Genomic DNA, 18,732 nt, shown 5'->3' on the forward strand with positions numbered 1-18,732 from the left:
CTAGAGACCATTCAGGTTCTTGAGCCATCCCATTTGATCAGCCACATTCAGATCAATGTGGCTCGCGCCCCATGGGCGTGGAAACGTTACTGATAATTGGCCCCACCTGCCTTTCTGGTCATTTCCTAGCACATCACCACTGCTGCTGGACATTTTTAGCACTCTGAGCACCACAGTGACATGATGGTAAATGAGGCCAGTTATCAATAGCATTTCCACTCCAATATTAACGTAAAAAGAAACCTTACTACAAATTCTGAATGTTGTCTCTATTACAATACACATTATTTAAATGTTCTAACATCTAATCTTAGCAAAAATGATACTAAGTTCAATGGGTGGCTGTTTTTAATCAGTAACAAGAGAACAGAACTTCTGCAAACCAGACTAAATAATCCACGTTTTATATACAGAATGAATGAATGAATGAATGAAGGCAGGATGAAGTAAGATACATCACTTACTGAAAAGCCAAGCTCTTCCCCTTCGGACTCTTCTGCATTCATTGGTAACAGGGACTTTGAAACTAGTCATTTGAAAATTATCGTAATTATTCTGTTCTAATTGCTGAGACTGTTCTTAACATTTAAGGAAAATGTCAGTGTTTCTCAAGAGCATTTTAAAAATGTCTCAGCTTTTCCAATAATAAAACAAAGGCTAAATGGAATCTCTGAAGAGCTTTCATTGATAAGCAAACAGGTACTGTGACTCAAAGCCCCTCTTCCACTATACCACCTGCCCCAACGTTCAGAATTACTAACAACAGGAATAATGCACGCTCATCCATGGAACACTGAAGTTAATGAAAAGCTCACTCAGAAATACATGACCTTTTGAGTAACAAACTGAAAATTTAATCCAAAACAGATTTAATATTGATCAGTTAAGATAGTGCAGAATGCCACCTGCAAACAGGGGATAATGACTGGGTCTATGACCCCAGAACAAGTGGGGTTTCACATCTAAGCCTCAGATTAAACATCTGTCAAGTTCAACTAAGTGACTCTCTGGGATGCAGTTAATTTTATCCATAAAATGAGGAAATTGGACTAGAGGACTATGTCCTTTCTAGCTCTAAAATTCTATGGCTTATACCAAGAGGCGATAAGAGAATTCATAAGAGGTTTCAGAGAAAAGACAAAAGACGATGAAATGGTTAAAAAAAAGGCTCATGAAGAAAGGTTAGGATGCTACAGTCATTTCACCTGGCAAAGGAAAACCTGCAAAGTGATTGAATGGTTTTCCAGCATATGAAGAGTTATACAAAGAACAGTAAAAAGCCATTTTACTCATCTGGTAAAGACTGAGCACAAGGAAATGAATTTAAACATGAAACACTATCTTTAGGTTAGATATTTGAAAGCATTTCTTAGGATAGGACATTTTTAAAGACTGAAATGGATTAAAAAATAGATTCTGGAATTATCTTGGCAAAGGGTGTTTAAAAATTTTGTAAATTCCTGACCTCTCGATGTCTGCTTCTACGATTAAGATTTTATGAAGGTGATTTCTTTCATTACTTCTAAAGGTTGTGTTAAAGGGTTCTGGGGGTGCGGCAGATGGCTCCATGAGAGGATAGTAAATTTCTTTGCATTGTGAGTCCACACATCCTTGGTTCCTCTTTCACGCTAGGTTCTACGTTTGGGTCTTTAAGTAGCTAATTTTTAATGCCCCTTCCTCGATGTCAGATGAAAAGCTCTTACCTGTAAGTAGTGTTCGGGACATACACATCCCTGGCAGGAAATTCCAGGATTTCCCTAGTAGGTCTAACTCTACTGTCAGGGTAGAGTTTGACTTGCAGCAATTCAGGGGTTAGGCAGTAATGGGGATTCTCTGGTGCAGGAGAAATGTCGATCTTCAGCTGAGCTGCACATTAAAAAAGGATTACTACAACAACCAAAAGAAAACAAAGTTTAGAATCTGTATTTAAACTTGCTTCTGATAAAGGGGTGACCTGAATGTGTCCAGTGTTCCTTATCTGGGAACCTGGAGAAACTCCAAAAGCAATAAAATGAGTACAGTCTGATTCCTGTCATTTCATGTTCCTGATTCGTGACCCAAACTAATCCAAAATGGAACAGGTCATCGAAAAACTCAACAACCACTTGTTAAGTGATGAGTATTTGCAAAGAATTTACTAACAGCTGGAGAAACTATCTCTTCAGTCCCAAGAGCTCTAGAGGAAGACATTCAATATTTCAAAAATGAGACAAGATGTCCCACATCGGCACCAGACTCTCAGCAGTCCAAGGGAGATAAACTGACATGGACTTTGGAAGGAATGAGCAAAAGTCTACTCTGAAATGGTGGACTCATGTCAACACCGTCATTATTATCTTCATAAATTATTGCTTTGTCCCATGGGTGGGAAAAAATCTATTTCTAGACATTGCATGAAACTATCTCCTCATTTCAGCACATAAATGATCAGTTTCCCAACTCCCTTGTGTTCAAGCCACATATTCTGAAAGTTTAATGAGGCGAAGGTGAAGAATTAGAGTCATACGGAACACCTAAGGATATAGGGCACTCCTGTGAAACCAGGAGACGTGAGTAAATACAATGGTAACTGTAATGTCTAGGAAACAAAACAAAAATGCTCACAAGCCTGTTCCTCCAAAGTCAACACATACCTGTAATGGGTCTTAATCTCCGTAAGACAGAAGACGGCCTTCTCATATCAGCAAGAAACTTATATAGATCCTCATCGCTTAAGCGGTCTCCTTCCTGTTTGGAAAAAATAAAACACATTTTATAGGGAAGATACAACTGAGAGAAGAAAAACTGTGATTTCCTACTGCCTTCTTGGATTCGGTGAGAAGGTTCCTAAGCCAACAAAAGTATCATTATCTCTCAATCTTTTGTATGTATTCAATCACACTTACAATCTGCTTGGCCTTTACGAAGCCAAAACTCAAGGAGACACATACATTGTCCCTCAAACTTCCTGATGGGTGTGACCAGAAAATACCTGCTTAAAAAAGTTTGTCACTGTGAGAGTTGCTGGTCGGAAGGTGGTAAGGCTACAAGTCTCGTCTCCACTTGTTGTCCTTTCTAGGGATCGTCTGCCAACAACACTGGAATTTCTCCTCTCAGACCATGATCCTTTACGTTCTACCAAGGGAAGGAAACGGAATATCCAGGGAATTAAAATCAGTGTGAAGCCATTAACTCTACATGCAGAAGTATTCTCGGCAGGGAGAAACCATGGAGTAAGCACATGGTTATGCTCAAGAGACCACAATCCTAAAGTGCCAAAAAGAGCAGGAGGCAAGGCTGGACATCAGAGAGAGGACAGGGCTCAGGAGAAGAAGGTCCCCCTGCCCCTCACCGAGTGTGTGAGGGACCCTGGAGGAACCTTGCTCTCCTCACCTATGAAATGGAGGGGTGCGGGGCCTACTTGGCAGGTTAGAGTGACCATCAAGGGGACAGCGTATTTAGGGCACCTGACAAACCTCATAGAACTATTGAAATGGCAGTTATTACAATTATTCCTATAAAGAAGAGAGGCCTGTCATTTTTTATCACAACTCAAAGGTGTGCTTTTAACTAGCCCAAGTCTTTATCGTGCAAGATTCATATCGCTCCTAAGGGGGGAGATGAAGTTCACAGTTTGAAAGGCACTCAAAATTAGCTAAAGAGATGTGCAGCTGGCAATCATCCACTCGGAATGCAGCTTTAACAGCGTGATCTGAGGTAAAAACAGATGACCTGCTTCCAAGTAGCCCCAAGGTTACTGCTTACTCTGCACTACACTTCATCATCTCTGACTCAGACTCCAAGGACTAGAAAGGCCAGGAGAAAACATCAGCAACAAGAGTAGGGCGCCTAAGCAGCAGCAGGCCCACTACCGTACCTCCAGGACTGATTTCGACATCAGTGGAATCTCTTTCCAGGCTCCCAGCACTGCTGACAATATTCATCAGGTGGATCGCTGTCCAAGCAAAAGGCATGCGGTACTTCCCCAGTCTTTGACAAAACTGGTCTGCTTGGCTCCTCAGCTTCTCTAGCTTTTCTTTGTTCTGAGAAAACAAGCAGAGAAGGCTATATGTACTATTACTGGGCTAACAGAAGTGCAGGAGGGATCACTTCAAAGAGTCCTGTGGAGAGAGCAAAGAGTCCCCAGCACTGACCACAGCTCCCTGGGCAGTGAGGCAAAGCAGAGATCATCCCATGATAAATAGACAGATAGGTAGATATATAGATAGGTAGATAGGTAGATAGATGGATAGACAGATAGATAGATAGATAGATAGATAGATAGATAGATAGATAGATAGATAGATAGATAGATAGATAGATGATAGAAAGATAGAAAGAAAGATAGATAAGATAGGTAGAAAGACAGACAGACAGAACGACAGATAGACAGACGGACAGGCAGATGAGTAGATAGATAGATAGATAGATAGATAGATAGATAGATAGATAGATAGATAGATAGATAGATGGAAAGAGATAGATATATAGATAAGTAGATAGATAGATAGACAGCCAGATGGATAGATAGATACATGTGTACAACTACTACAGATTAGGTATTTTTCTTATTGCCCTGCCAATGAAATCTTCAGCCTCTAAAGGTATCATTCATTCATTCATTGATTCAATACACCTCTACTGAGCACCTAGTGCACCAGAACTTGAGACACTGGGGGGATGCCAAGATGAATACAAGTCAGTCTCTGGTCCTCATGGAGATGATAATCCAGTACACGTAGGAGATTGGAAGAAAAAGAAATGGAGATTTGGCTAGACAAGCTTCCAAAACTGAAAATGCTTTTCCTCTTGCAAAAGAGTAGGGTCTAAAGGATGTTGGACACATCTGATTTACAGTCAACTATGTCACAAAAATAATTCATCTCACAGCTATATAAATATACAAGTAGTTCCAGAGGTTAGATATCTATTATAGTTCCAAACAATCCAGAGCTGAACTGTGAGACTTAGTCTAGTATTTCTCCAAATGCTAGGCCAATTTGCAAGGCTGGTGCAATGGTTTATCTTTTGGTTTAAAATTTGGGTTTTTTGGCAAAATTACGTTAGTATAACCGTTTTCTTCCTAATCATTCCTGCTACATCAGTGGGGTCAGAAGCACACTGCCCCTGAGATCTGGAAAATCCATATAAAATTTTTTGGCCGTCTCTTCATACCAGAAAAGCATTCTGAATTTTTTTTTTCTTTTGTGGGGTGTTTACAGTATCTTATTATAAAATCTGGGTTAAGTATCTGGTTATAAGCTATATGTAGGTCAAAAATACTGTATGAAAAAGAAAATTTAAAAATATGAAATAAGAAAATGTTTTTAAAATGAAACAAATTTGAGAATGATACTAAACATATGGCATGCATAACAAAAGACATTTTAAAAAATAACCATTGAATAGCTTGTACAGTGCACCTAAAACGTCCGTATTACCCTCTGATCAAGAGGCTGAATGAGAGACGTTATGTTAGGTGGCATGTAGATGACTCCAACACCTTCAACATGGAAATCATAGGTTTCTGGGTGGCCTGGGGCATTGTCCAGAAGCAATGACACCCACAAGGGGAATAATCCCTTGCTAGCAAGGTCTCTTCTAACCTCAAGCACAAAACACTGATGGAATCAGTCAAGGAAAAATGCTTTGGTCATCCATAGCTTCTTACTGAACATCCAAAGATAGGCAGCTGGCACTTGTCCTTTCCTTTCAAAGCTCGAGGGTTGGCAGCTTCAGATATCAGGGCTGCCCTTATTATGACCCCTACAACACTGGCACAAAAGAGCAGGGCTACCCTACTCCTCCCTTGGGGCTCGTTTGTCTTCTTGGCTAATGCATGTCCTCTGCGGCATTTAATATCTGTCCTGGTTTGTAGCCGTTCTCTTTAGTCAGATTCTTCAGGGTTTCAGCAAACTCCCCAGCAGTCTCTTGGGCAGCACATGCTGCCTCTCCCATTACTTTTAGATTGTGTGGGCTAAACCTTTTCTAAAAACTTTTCAAAACAACCTTTGCAGGCCTGAAAACCCACAGGGAAAGACCCCGACCTTCGCTTTTCTTTAGGAAATCATATAAGGACTTAGCCTTCTCTCCTACGATGCCAGAGCCCACCGGAATGCCTTTTTTATAACAATCCTGCACTCAAAGGAAGGTTGCACTTTCTACACAAGATGTAGATCTCATGGTTTATGCAAATGCCTTGCAGCTGGAGTAGCTGCAATGATGGGGTCTAGGATTTCCTCCTCTTTTTTCTTGATATTCCTTAAGGTCAACTCTTGAAAGTCGTAATGGTGTCCAACCTCAGCAGCCCTTTTGCTGAACAAAGCCTATCTGACAATTCTACTTTATCCTTCAAGCTCATCACTTTTCTCCGTTTCTTGGAAATGCTTTCTGAACTACTAGGAACACTACACTTGGGACCCATGATTTTAATGGAGTTTATGGCATTAAAGAACACAAGATATAGGAAACCTGAGCTGCAGAGATCACTGCAAGATCACTGCAAGAAATCACATGAGACTGTGCCATAAACACACTTAGCATCTCCAAACCAATGTGTAGGGCTGCAATACAGTGAAATACATACTATACAGATAATATTCTAAATAACAATGCCATGCATTTAATGCATTACAATTACTGAACATTTTAAGCTCCCTCTACATTTCTAGTCTTTGTGTTTCATCTGTTGGCTTTCACATTCTTTTCACAAACTTGAACTTTTAACAAGAAATTGTGTATATCTATGGTATTAAAAGATAAAATGCTGATATTATACAATAACGTGTGTGCGCGCGCATGTGTGTGTGTGTGTGTATAACATTTCTGAGTTTCTAAACTTTTTCTCCATCATCTGCTGGCCTTTGTGTGTCATCTGCAGCTTCCACAACAATGTCCCCCACATTCCCATTTTATTTCTTTTGCCAACCCATGATATACCAAAACCATGATGGAGAAAGTTGTGATATGGAAAGGATAACTCTGTTTAGGACCTACACTGAGAGAACTGATTAGAAGAGAAGACAATGCCTCAGAAGGTATCGAGGTCCACATCAAACACAGAGGGCTGAGGAATCACCTGTCAGGGTTACTGCAGATGGGATTCAAGACCAGGGTCAGAACTCAATGAATTCTGTGGTTCCTGTCACCTCAAGATCCATGAGCCCATGGCTTGAGTGGGCTTTATGGAAGCAATGAGGCCAGTCTGAATTTCTACTAAAAAAGAAAATTTAAAGGAATTTTAAGATTGTTAAATTTTAAAATCAACATGCTGTTTCCTTAGACAAAAATGAAGACAGAAAAGGAGTGATCACCTTGGTAGCATCTGCTTCTTTGAAGATCATATACGGCTCTGCACACTCTCCAATGTCCCCCTGTTGTAGAACTTTTTCCAGCTGAGAAAAGAAAGAGGACACCAAGTTATGTTTACAACAAAATCAACAATTTAATAATACCACAAAAAAGAGAAGAGGGGAGAAAAAGCATCTCCTCCTTCCTCCAGCACAGTGGGTGGAAGAAAGTGGGTGAAAGACTATCTCATGGACTGTCAGATGACATGAATCTGAATTGTTTTTTTCCTCTTTTTAAATCATTTTCAAAAGGGCAAAAGGGATGGTTCACCGGGAAGAGAAGGGCATACAGCAATGATAAATCCAGGAACAAATGTGACATTAAACAAAATTCAGAAGAAAATTTAAGTCTGTCACCATCTAAATACAGACAGACTTCTTCACCTTTTTTGAACAAGGCCCCTTCTGGCTGTCTGGTGAAGCCGAAAGATTTAATTTGCTCTTTTACTACATTTCTAGTTGCATGCCCAATTCACTGATCTGCTTCTTCTCTATTTTACTGATGTAATGCAATTAGATATTAATTTTCCCTTAAGTACCATTTTGGCTGTATGCCCAAAATTTGGCTCTATTGTCCCACTGTTGCCATTTTCTTTAATGAAATTATCATCTGTTTTTATGATTTGTTCTTCAATCCATCTATTTTTTAGGACTAAAATATTTAATTTCCAATTAATTTTGATTTCTCTTTCCACTGTCCATTACTGAATGCAATTTTTATTGCATTATGATCTAAAAATGATGCATTTACTACTTCTGCTTTTCTGCATTTGGTTGTAAGATTTTTATGTCCTAATATTCATGGTCAATTTTTGTGTAGGTTCCATGTATTGCTGAGAAAAAAAGTATATTCTTTTCTATTGCCATTCATTTTTCTCCAGAGATCTATCATATCTAACTTTTCCAGAATTTTATTTAGCACCTTAATTTCTTTCTTGTTTATTTTCTGGTTAGATTCATCTAGTTCTGAGAAGGGAAAGTTGAGGTCTCCCATTAGTAAAGTTTTATTACGTATTTTCTCCTGTAACTCATTCAACTTCTCCTTCAAAAATGTAGATGCTATACCATTTGGTGCACTCATATTTAGTATTGATATGACTTCACTGTATATGGTACCTTTCAGCAAGATATAGTTTCCTTCTCTTTTGATTAGATCTATTTTCACTTTTGCTTTGTCTGAGATCATGACTGCTGTTCTTGCTTTCTTTGCTTCAGCTGAAATATAGATTCTGTTCCAGCCCCTTACCTTTATCTCTCTGCTTCAGATATGTTTGTTGTAAACAATATATTGTAGGATTCTGGTTTTTAATCCATTCTGCTATCCACTTCCATTTTATAGGTGAGTTCATCCCATTTACATTTACAGTTACGATAACTGTATGTTTCTCTCCAAGCTATTTTTTGCTTGTTTATTCCCACCTCTATCTTACCCCTTACTCTTTCACAAGTCTTTTACATCTTGGCCACCACCTTCCCCAATATACCCTCCCTTTTATCAGTACCCCCCAACACAAATACCTATTATCCCTGTCCCTTTTTACTTCCTTATAAGGTAAAATAGATTTCTCTATCTAAGTGCATATGTTATTCCCTCTTTGAGCCAATTTCGATGACAGTGAGGTTTAAGATTTGCCACACCCCCCAACTTCCTCTCCATCATAATAGCTCTTTCATGCCTCTTTTGTGTGGGATAATTTACCCTATTCCATCTCCCCCTCCTTCTTCTTCCAGTGCCATTTTCTTTCTCAACCCTTTATTTTGTTTCTTGGGGCACCCTCTCAACGAAGTCACCTTACATCCACTTCTAACTGCTCTTAGAGTGATGAAGCTGCTAAGAAGTTAGAAATATTAACTTGCCATATAGAAATATAAACAGTTTAACTTCACTGAATTTCTTACATTTTCTCTTTCTTGTTTGTTTTTCTCTTGTTATGTTTCCCCTGAGTCCTGTATTTGGAGGTCAGATTCTTTATTGCGCTCTGCTCTTGTAATCAGAGCTTTTCCCTTGAAAGATTACGTTCAGTTTTGCTGAGCAGGCGATTCCTGACTGTAATCCTGACTGTAGCTCCATGATATTTGAACGTCTTCTTTCTGGTTGATTTTTCCTTGGATATGGCTATGATATTCCTGGGAATTTTCATTTTGGGATCTCTTTCAGGTGATGACTGGGGGATTCTTTCAATTTCTATTTTGCCTTTTGGTTCTAATATATCATCAGGGCAGTTTTCTTTGATAATTTCTTGAAAGATGTGGCCCAGGTTTTTTTTCTTATCATGGCCTTCAGGCCATCCAACAATTCTTATACTATCTCTCCTGGATCTATTTTCTAGATCAGTTGTTTTTATAATGACAAATTTCACATTTTTGTCTACTTTTTTTCCTGTTTTGATTTTCTCATATCTTGATGTCTCATAAAGTAGTTAGTTTCCACTTGTTCGGTTCTAATTTTTAAGGAATCAATTCCCTCAGTGAACTTCTGTACTTCCTTTTCTACTTGGTCAATTCTATTTTTTAGGGAATTATTTTCCTCAGTAAGTTTTTGTATACCTTTTCTCATCCTACTCTTTTTTCATGTTTCTCTTGCATCATTCATTTCTTTTCCTAATTTTTCTTCTACTTCTCTAATTTGCTTTTGAAAATCCTTTTTAAGCTCTTACAGGAATTCTTTTGTGGCCTGAGACCAAATTACATTTTTCTTTGAGGTTTTACATGCAGCCATTTTGACACTATTGGCCTCTTCTAAGTTTATGTCTTGATCCTCCCTATCACCACAGTAACTTTCTATACCCAAGTTCCTTATTTGCTCATTTTTTTCCTTCTTTTTTTTGTGACTTGCTGTTTTTACATGAGAGCTGGGCTCTAGTCCTGCACTGTTCCAAGCTTTCATGCTGCAGCTCTGGGTCTTACTGCTGGCTTTCACTGGGCTTTCAGAGCTTGGCTGTTTACTGTCTCTGTAGGATAGGCTTCTGGCTTGTACTCAGTTGGGGAAGGAGGAGGTGTTGACTCCTTGTTGGCCTCCCCTGTGTGTGGGGTTTAGCTGCTGGCCTGCTCCAGGGGTGGGGCCTTGCTGCAGAGTTGCTATGGCAACAGGGTCTCTCTGCTGATAGGCCTCAGGGATGAGATCTCCTTGTTGGCTAGCCCTATCGCAGGGCTTCAATACTGGTCAGCAATGGGGTCAAAGCCTCACTGGTGATTTGTCCTGGGGGTGGGGTCGCAGGGACTGCACAGACTACTCACTTGCTAGGGGGCTGCTGGTTTGCAGGAAGGTGGGGACTTGCTGGTGAACTGCCTCAGGCTGGAAGCCCCTGCGGCAAGCTCACTGGCTGGCTGGCTGCTGCTGCTCTTGGACCTCACTGCCTTCCTACCCCAGTGAGACAGACCCTTCCTGCTGGCCTGGTAACCTGCTTCTCTGTTCCTACATCAATTCTGAGGCAATTTTCTGGTTTGGAGGGGAATTTGGGAGGGCTTCGGAGGATTCCTTCCTCACTCAGTCATCTGGGCACGGGAAGTCTGTGTTGTGGTATTGTTTTTAATAAAGTCAATGAGGGACTTTGATATAATGCCAACTTCTACTCTTCATAGATAACAAAAGAGGTCTTGCTACTGGCTATACCCGCCCCTTTGTATAGGCCCCATGTGCCCTCTCATTCCCTGCACAGCTCAGCCCAGGCGGCATGTCCTGCACAAGACTCCCCTGGTCACCCCAATGGCTAGCACACACACCAAGTAACTTTCTGGTGACTTCTCTATTTTGCATTCACTTTTCCATGTTCATGTTGTTTTCTCCCACAGTAGAAACACCCTTTAAGAGCAAGGACTACTTCAGGCTTGTCTTTCTATGCGCAGAGGCTTGCCCTGTGCCACTGGATACAAAGTGCAGAGTCTGCAATCAGGGAGACCTGAGTTCAAATCCTGCCTCAAACACTGCCTAGCTGTGCGCCCCTGGGTAAGTCATTTGGCCTCTATTTGCCTCAGTTTCCTTAACTATAAAGTGGTGATAATAATAGCACCCAACTCCCAAGGATATTGTGAGGGTCAAATGAAATAGTCATTGTAAAGCACTTACTACAGTGGCTGGCACACAATAGGCACTACATAGATGTCAGCTGCTGGTATCATCACTAAATGAGATAATGACACTATTATTAAATGCTCATGGAATTCACAAACCTCTCCGTGGAACTTTGGGTCTAGGAAGAAGACAAGACCCAGGCAAGGACAAGAATACCCACAGGACCCAGACTAGAGAAAAAGGACAGCACATGTAAAAAATACTATTCTTACCTTTATTACAAGAAATACATCTTGGGATGGATAAGTGATAGAAAAAATGGCGGATCTTGCCAACGTGGTGATGGCAGCAGGCGGCACATGGGGACGCAGCATGCCTTTCATTTGTTCAGAGTTAAGGTCAAAGTAAAAATTCTCTGAAATCTGAAAGAGGGTTTTTTTTGTTTTTCAAATGCAGTGAAAATTCATTTTATTTAGCCATCAATTTAAGAAAGCTACCTGTACTCAATCAAAAAAATTACAGAAGCAATGATGAAAGTCTCTGCTAAAATAATTCACGAAACCAAGAACTCCAGCCAAACTTCTGATGCCCAACTCCAAAAAAGCTGACTGTATATAAGGGTAAACTATGACAAGAAAAAGCAATCTTCCACTACTCATAAAAGCTACTGCTGTATTCTCAAGAATCTTGTTCCAAATGTGTTTAGCAGACATATGTCTTAATGTGACGAATCAGGGAATTGTGTTTCAGAATAAATGCTCCCAAAATGTGTGGTAGTTTTTCGCTAAGAAGCCCTGGTAAATCTTAACACGCAAAGTACCAGCAGATACAAGTACTGGTGTCAAACAAAACTCAAGCAATCTGGGAGATGCCATTCCGAAGCGGCAGGTAAGCAACGTCCTTTTACCCACAGACCCCAGCTCTAACCCAGACCACATATATCAGTGTGAGCCTCCTTGGCCCTGGGTCTCATCATCTCCAAAATGAAGAGGCTGCATTAGCCAACCTCTAAGGTACTTCCCCAGTGAGAATCTCTGTTCATCTGTGCATGACTATGCTGGTCCTCCTGAGACATTAAAAGGACCAAAGCTGACCCCTGGAACAGTGGGTATGTATGTACAGCTGCAATGCTACACTTACTTTTTTAAAGAACTGGACAGGATAGGAAGGTACAGAAGTACCAATTTATATCAGTGAAAGAAGTATCTAAAGCAATGAGCTCTTATTAAACTATTAAAAGAAGCATATTCTTCAACACAGAATATTCTAAAACCAAAAATCCTCTGTATCCTTTTAGCTACTGAAAATCAGAGCAATGACAACATTCGATGACCGCTATCTTCTTAGTACTGCTTGAAATGCCTTTCCCCAAGACCAATTTTTTTTTATTAATAACAACATTTAAGAATGTTACCATTCACATCTAAGTCTGTATATTGTTTATTTTTGACACTTTCCCAATGAAATGAAATCACTCAATTACAGTGGGGTTTACCATCAAGTTTGCTTCAAAACAGAAAAATACTTAACAATCTTTAGAATTAACATTTTTAACTAAAGTATCTATTCTTTTTTTTGTCAAGATAGATCAAAAACCATTTGTTAAATGCCTACCATGTGCCAAGAACTCTGCAAAATGCTAGTCAAAGATGAATGTTTTTCATTTAATTATTTCACATATACCTTGCAAAATAATATTCTAAGAACATTTTTAAAAATTATGGCCTATGATGATGGTTAAAAACACCAAAATAAGATTTCAGAAAATTTTTTAAAGTTACAAATGATGATTATGACTGAAAAATAGATTCCTATATTCTCCAAACTTACCTTTTTCTTTTCCTTGACATCATATAAAGCCAAACTTGCAAAAATGGGTTCAATTTCAATTTCAAATCTAAAGAAAAAAATAAGTTTACTTTAAAAAAAAAGTTGTTTAAAAAAAAATTTTTTTAAAGTTTCCCATAAGAAGAAAATATTAAAATTTAACTGATGCATTTTTCATACATATGACAAATCACTTCTGAAAATACCTAGCTATATCAAGAGCTTTAGAGGGGTACATGATTACTGTCTTCAAATATCTGATGTGCTTTCAAATGGAATAGCATTAGAAATGTCGTTCAGAACTAGGAGCAATGGGTGGAGACTGCGTGGAAGAAGATCTGAGTTTGATGTAAGGACAATTTCCCAACAATCCCTGAAGTGGGATGACCTGGCTGTCTCAGGAGCAGCGAGCTCCCTGTCCAAGCCAAGGCTCAACAGTCACCTCCCTGGGATGCTGGGAGAGGAATCCTGGTCAGGTGAGGCCTGGGCCACATGGACTTCTGGGACAAAGAAAATCATTTCCATTACACCAAAGAATTTCCTCTTTTCCTTGGCTCCTCATCAAGAGATATGGGACAAACTACCAAAGTGTCTGCAATTCCAATCAGATAAAACACCAACGAATTCTGATTCTTTCCTCCAGATAAGCATCTGACAGGAGCTGCTACCAATGGTACCTTACCTATGAAAAGAGCTAGGAGCAGGAGGGGGCAGCCTGACCCCCTCCTGGGGAGGAGCTTCGGCTTGGCCGCACAACTCTCTGAGAGCCTCCTCTTTGCACAAGTTGCTAATCTGCATTAGTAATGTCATCCCTACGCAGAGAACTGCCCCGCGCCACTGAGATCTTAGGTCAGATACAAAATAACACTCATAATAAAAAAAAGTAGGCAAACAGTCAAAATGTTTCATTGCAACCTGGTGCTAAAGGTGGTTCTTTGCCATTCCCAATGCCAGCAGACAGAGCTCAAGCTTCCAAGCCCACTGCCCCAAGAGGCGTGTGTTCCCTTCTCATAGCAGGTGCTAGTGCCCTCGAGGAGGGCAAGCTCACAGAAAGCAGCTTCTGTGGATCCCAACACTAAGAGCTGCCATTTCTAGGGGGTTTATGTCATGGAGAATGCCACCCACCCTTTGCCTCATGGGAGTCTCAGAAGCCTGGGAGGGAGGGACTACAATCCCCATTTTCAAAATGACAAAAATGAGGCAGAGCCAGAAGACATGGACCCAGGCCAGGCCGTGCTGGAGGTGGCGCCCCATTAAGGAATTCAAAACAATTCCTCCTCCACCCTCCAATGAGCTGGAAAGGTTAACATGGGGGAGAAGGACTTTATGATGGTCTAAAGATGAATCCAACGAAGTTCAAAGAGGGTCATCGCTTAATCAGTGAATATTATTCACTGAAGTCTATGCTTCAGTCTTATGCACTGCTAAGTCCTAGGGATATAGAGTCAAAACATGGCCCTTGGCCTCAAGGAACAGAGAACCTAATGGGGTAGGCACCATGCAAACATGAATAAGAAATAACGAATCGAGGGAAGGCCCTGGAATTGAGAGGGTTGGGGCTGGCATCCAGGAAAAGATGGGGTTTGGGGCAGTTCACATGCAGATCATCTGTAGACAGAGAACCTTCTGGCTACAGCAGCTCGAGGCTACGGAGGGACAGTGCACTCACACTAACAAAGGAACAGCTGCACAAGTAGGGAAGTTTATCTCCAGGCCTAGAAGCCTGACACCAAGCTTACTTGTTAATTAAAAACCAATGACATCAAATGAAAAAAAGCCACCCAGCACTTCCCCCTAACCTGAATGGCAAGGCGCTCCCCGCCTTCCTCCCAAAGCACAGCGGCCTGAATGTCTGCTTCAGACACTCTGGGGCTGGGTGTCCCTGGCCAGGTCCCTTGAGCTCACAGGCTCAGTGTCTTCAACTGTAAAATGGGGATAGCGACAGCACCTGCCTCCTGGGCCGTTGTGAGGTGGCATCTGCGAAGCCCTGAGCAAAGGGCTTGGCACACTGCCTGCGGCTAGCGCTGCTTGGATGCTTAGGCCCTCTCCCCTCCCCTCAATGCATCTCCCACATACTTGGTACAGCACTGACTTACAAGGGTAGGTATTAGTGAAATTAAATCTGGACAACTGCAGACTGATTTTTTCTGAGACAAGAGTGGTTTCCAGTCTAGATATTTCATCAAGAAAGGGAATTCCCAGTGTGGAAGTACCCTCCATCAATGCCACAGGGGGACTTCCTGGAACTTCTGTTCTGAAGCAGCCAGGGGCCCCCAAGGTCCTTCAGTGTCAGAAGCATGGCTTAACTCCCAAGTTCAGCCCATAGACCGTGGCACCAACACTGAGTGTTCTATGTGGCTGAGTGCCCAGTCTTCATGAACCGTGGGCTTTGAGCAGAGGTCCCACAGACTTGGCCTCCTCTGCAGACCCTACCACACTCTGGCTGTACCACCTATCTATCCCACCCCACCAACTGCATGCTCAGCTACCACTGACCAGTGTTTCTTCTGGTCACAGTCCCCTGGGGCAGGGAGCCTGCTGAAGTGAGCCTTCCTTCTTGGAATCACAGTGTTCAAGGCACGAAATAAAATACATGGAGACCAATTACACAGAAACACCGTTATCCAAAGAGTGCAAGAGACAAGTCCCCAGACCCCAGTGAAGAGCCCCAGAGGGGAGGGGTCCATGAAAGGGAGGGGTCTGTGGAGGAGAGGGGGTCTGTGGAGGGGAGGGGTCTATGGAGGGGTGGGGGGGGGGTCCATGGAGGGGAGGGGTCTGTGGAGGGGAGGGGTCTATGGAGGGGTGGGGGGGGATCTATGGAGGGGAGGGGTCTGTGGAGAAGAGGGGGTCTGTGGAGGGGAGGGGTCTATGGAGGGGGGGTCCATGGAGGGGAGGGACCTGTGGAGGGGAGGGATCTATGGACGGGGGGGGGGGGGGGGGTCCGTGGAGGGGAGGGGTCTATGGAGGGGAGGGGTCTGTGGAGGGGAGGGGTCTATGGAGGGGGGGTCCATGGAGGGGAGGGGTCTATGGAGGGGTGGGGGGGGGGTCCATGGAGGGGAGGGGTCTATGGAGGGGGGGTCCATGGAGGGGAGGGACCTGTGGAGGGGAGGGATCTATGGACGGGGGGGGGGGGGGTCCGTGGAGGGGAGGGGTCTATGGAGGGGAGGGGTCTGTGGAGAAGAGGGGGTCTGTGGAGGGGAGGGGTCTGTGGAGGGGAGGGGTCTATGGAGGGGGGGGTCCATGGAGGGGAGGGACCTGTGGAGGGGAGGGATCTATGGAGGGGTGGGGGGGGTCCATGGAGGGGAGGGGTCTGTGGAGGGGAGGGGTCTATGGAGGGGGGGTCCATGGAGGGGAGGGGTCTATGGAGGGGTGGGGGGGGTCCATGGAGGGGAGGGACCTGTGGAGGGGAGGGATCTATGGAGGGGTGGGGGGGGGTCCATGGAGGGGAGGGGTCTGTGGAGGGGAGGGGTCTATGGAGGGGGGGGTCCATGGAGGGGAGGGGTCTATGGAGGGGTGGGGGGGGTCCATGGAGGGGAGGGACCTGTGGAGGGGAGGGATCTATGGAGGGGTGGGGGGGGGTCCATGGAGGGGAGGGGTCTGTGGAGGGGAGGGGTCTATGGAGGGGGGGTCCATGGAGGGGAGGGGTCTATGGAGGGGTGGGGGGGGTCCATGGAGGGGAGGGACCTGTGGAGGGGAGGGATCTATGGACGGGGGGGGGGGGGGGGGGGGGGGGGTGTCCGTGGAGGGGAGGGGTCTATGGAGGGGAGGGGTCTGTGATGAAGGCAAAGCCACTGGCAGGAGCTACTACCCTGAAATAACACTGACCAACAACTACAGAAGGCTTTAGGGTTCGCAGTGTTTTGTGAATGGTCTTGGATCTGATCCTCACAGCCCCTCTAGCAGCTAGGTGCCTCTGCTGTCCCCACTTTACAGACAAAGAAACTGAAGCAAATAGCAGAGAAGTGGCCTGTTCAGGGTCACAGGGCCAATAAGTATGTGGAGGAGGATTTGAACTCAGGTCTTCCTGGCTCCAGGCCCAGCACTCTGTGCGCTGTTCCACCTCGCAGCCTAAATGACTATCACTACAACAAATCTTTGAACACAGTCTGTTACAAGAACAACCTGGTGTGGACGAATCCCAAGCCTCACGTCGCTGAGGTTAACACAAATCAACAGAAGGTTGAATACCAGAGAGGGATGCCTGTGCACCTTCCTTTACTCTGCCCGTATGTGGGATGTCACTTGTCCCTACTCCCTTCCTGGCAGGCTAGCAGAAAGCCCAGGGAAAAGGACAATTTGGCCTTTCCTCCAGGAAAGGGTTAGAGGGCCAACAGCAGAGGTCAGTGCCACGCACACACTCTAGACGGCAAGAGCTTGGAGTAAAGACCCAAGTTCAAATTCTGCCTCCTACCCCTGCTGGCTGTGGGACCTTGGGCCACTCAGCAACCTCGCTCATCTCATCTGCAAAGTGACAGGGTTGGACCAGAGGACCCTGAAGCTTCCTTCCAGCTTGAGAACTAGTATCCTGTGATTCCTAATACAGAGACAATTCCTCCCAGGCTGATGTGAGGATCAAAGAAGATGACATAAGGAAGGCATTTTGGAAACTTTTAAAACACAGCACTATTTAAACATGGCCTATCATCATCAATCACTACTACTCTTACAGCCCAAATGAGTATTATTAACTGTACCATGCTAGATTTGCAAAGGATGCTTGGATATAATTAAAAGCTTATTTTAAGAATGTAATTTTCTACAAATGACTATAAAAATAGTTTCTGATGTTTTCTGAATTTAAACTGTATCCACGTTCTCTGTCACCTTGCCCCTTTAGGAAACGTACGCTGGACGAGGCCGTATCTCCAACACCGCTAGGCCAAACTGGAACAAGGGCTGGCCTCGCTGGGGATAAAGACGTTGGACATAGCAGGCAGGAAATAAGGGAGCAACGGTAAAATGTTGGTCTTGTTATCAGAGAAGAGTTCCAGGCAAGGACCCAGGCACAGGGAGCCTGATGAGCTAAAACTCTAGCTCATGAAACCTGCCTAACAGGTTCCCAGCGAAAGGTCACTCAACGTCTTAAGCGTCTGCTCTTAAGGATCCAGCTGAGGTTTCCAAGGGGGTCCCCAGGATCTGGAAGCTTGTTTAACACTCTTCACTATTACATCTTCCTTTTTTACTCTCAAATATTCTTTCTTTAAAGAAATAAATGACAGGATAATTTCTGATCTGCTAAAACCCTAAGGTTTATTAACCTGCTCATCTGTGAACAAAGGTGAAATCATATTCTATAGGCAAAGAAAAATTCCCGGCAAGATCCTGAAGAGGCAGCTTTAAAAACTACGTCTTACTATGGGAAACAGAGACTTCCACCTTAAGCCTTCAAAAATCATTTACAATAACAGATACTAGCACCTAAATGGAGACCTTGGAATGGAAATGGAGAGCTTGGACTGGATCTTCACATGAAAAAGCAAAGAGGGCAGACGAGGCAGGAGGGATGAGGTATATGCCATCTTCATGCAAAGTCACTTGGAAAATAAACTCGAACAGGAAAATAGC

General features: G+C 43.2%; 1 protein-coding gene and 1 long non-coding RNA gene across 5 annotated transcripts in view; one reads left to right on the plus strand and one right to left on the minus strand.

Annotated features, from left to right (window-relative positions):
• DOCK7 (dedicator of cytokinesis 7) overlaps nucleotides 1–18,732 on the minus strand; it is a 157,125-nt gene that overhangs the window by 101,874 nt on the left and 36,519 nt on the right. For all 4 annotated transcript variants that reach the window (XM_072649711.1, XM_072649710.1, XM_072649709.1 and 1 more), the window contains exons 8-14: nucleotides 13,171–13,237; nucleotides 11,613–11,762; nucleotides 7,293–7,373; nucleotides 3,857–4,022; nucleotides 2,972–3,114; nucleotides 2,634–2,727; nucleotides 1,704–1,866 (exon numbers count right to left, since the gene is read on the minus strand). In XM_072649711.1, coding sequence (XP_072505812.1) covers nucleotides 1,704–1,866; nucleotides 2,634–2,727; nucleotides 2,972–3,114; nucleotides 3,857–4,022; nucleotides 7,293–7,373; nucleotides 11,613–11,762; nucleotides 13,171–13,237 — 864 coding nt within the window. The remainder of the gene's footprint in view (nucleotides 1–1,703; nucleotides 1,867–2,633; nucleotides 2,728–2,971; nucleotides 3,115–3,856; nucleotides 4,023–7,292; nucleotides 7,374–11,612; nucleotides 11,763–13,170; nucleotides 13,238–18,732) is intronic.
• On the plus strand, nucleotides 11,126–18,572 carry LOC140530265 (uncharacterized). The gene is made up of 2 exons (XR_011975882.1): nucleotides 11,126–11,274; nucleotides 18,005–18,572. It is a non-coding gene; the product is annotated as an uncharacterized lncRNA (long non-coding RNA).

Source organism: Notamacropus eugenii, chromosome 2, assembly GCF_028372415.1.
Source record: "Notamacropus eugenii isolate mMacEug1 chromosome 2, mMacEug1.pri_v2, whole genome shotgun sequence".
Classification (NCBI taxonomy): Eukaryota; Metazoa; Chordata; class Mammalia; order Diprotodontia; family Macropodidae; genus Notamacropus; species Notamacropus eugenii.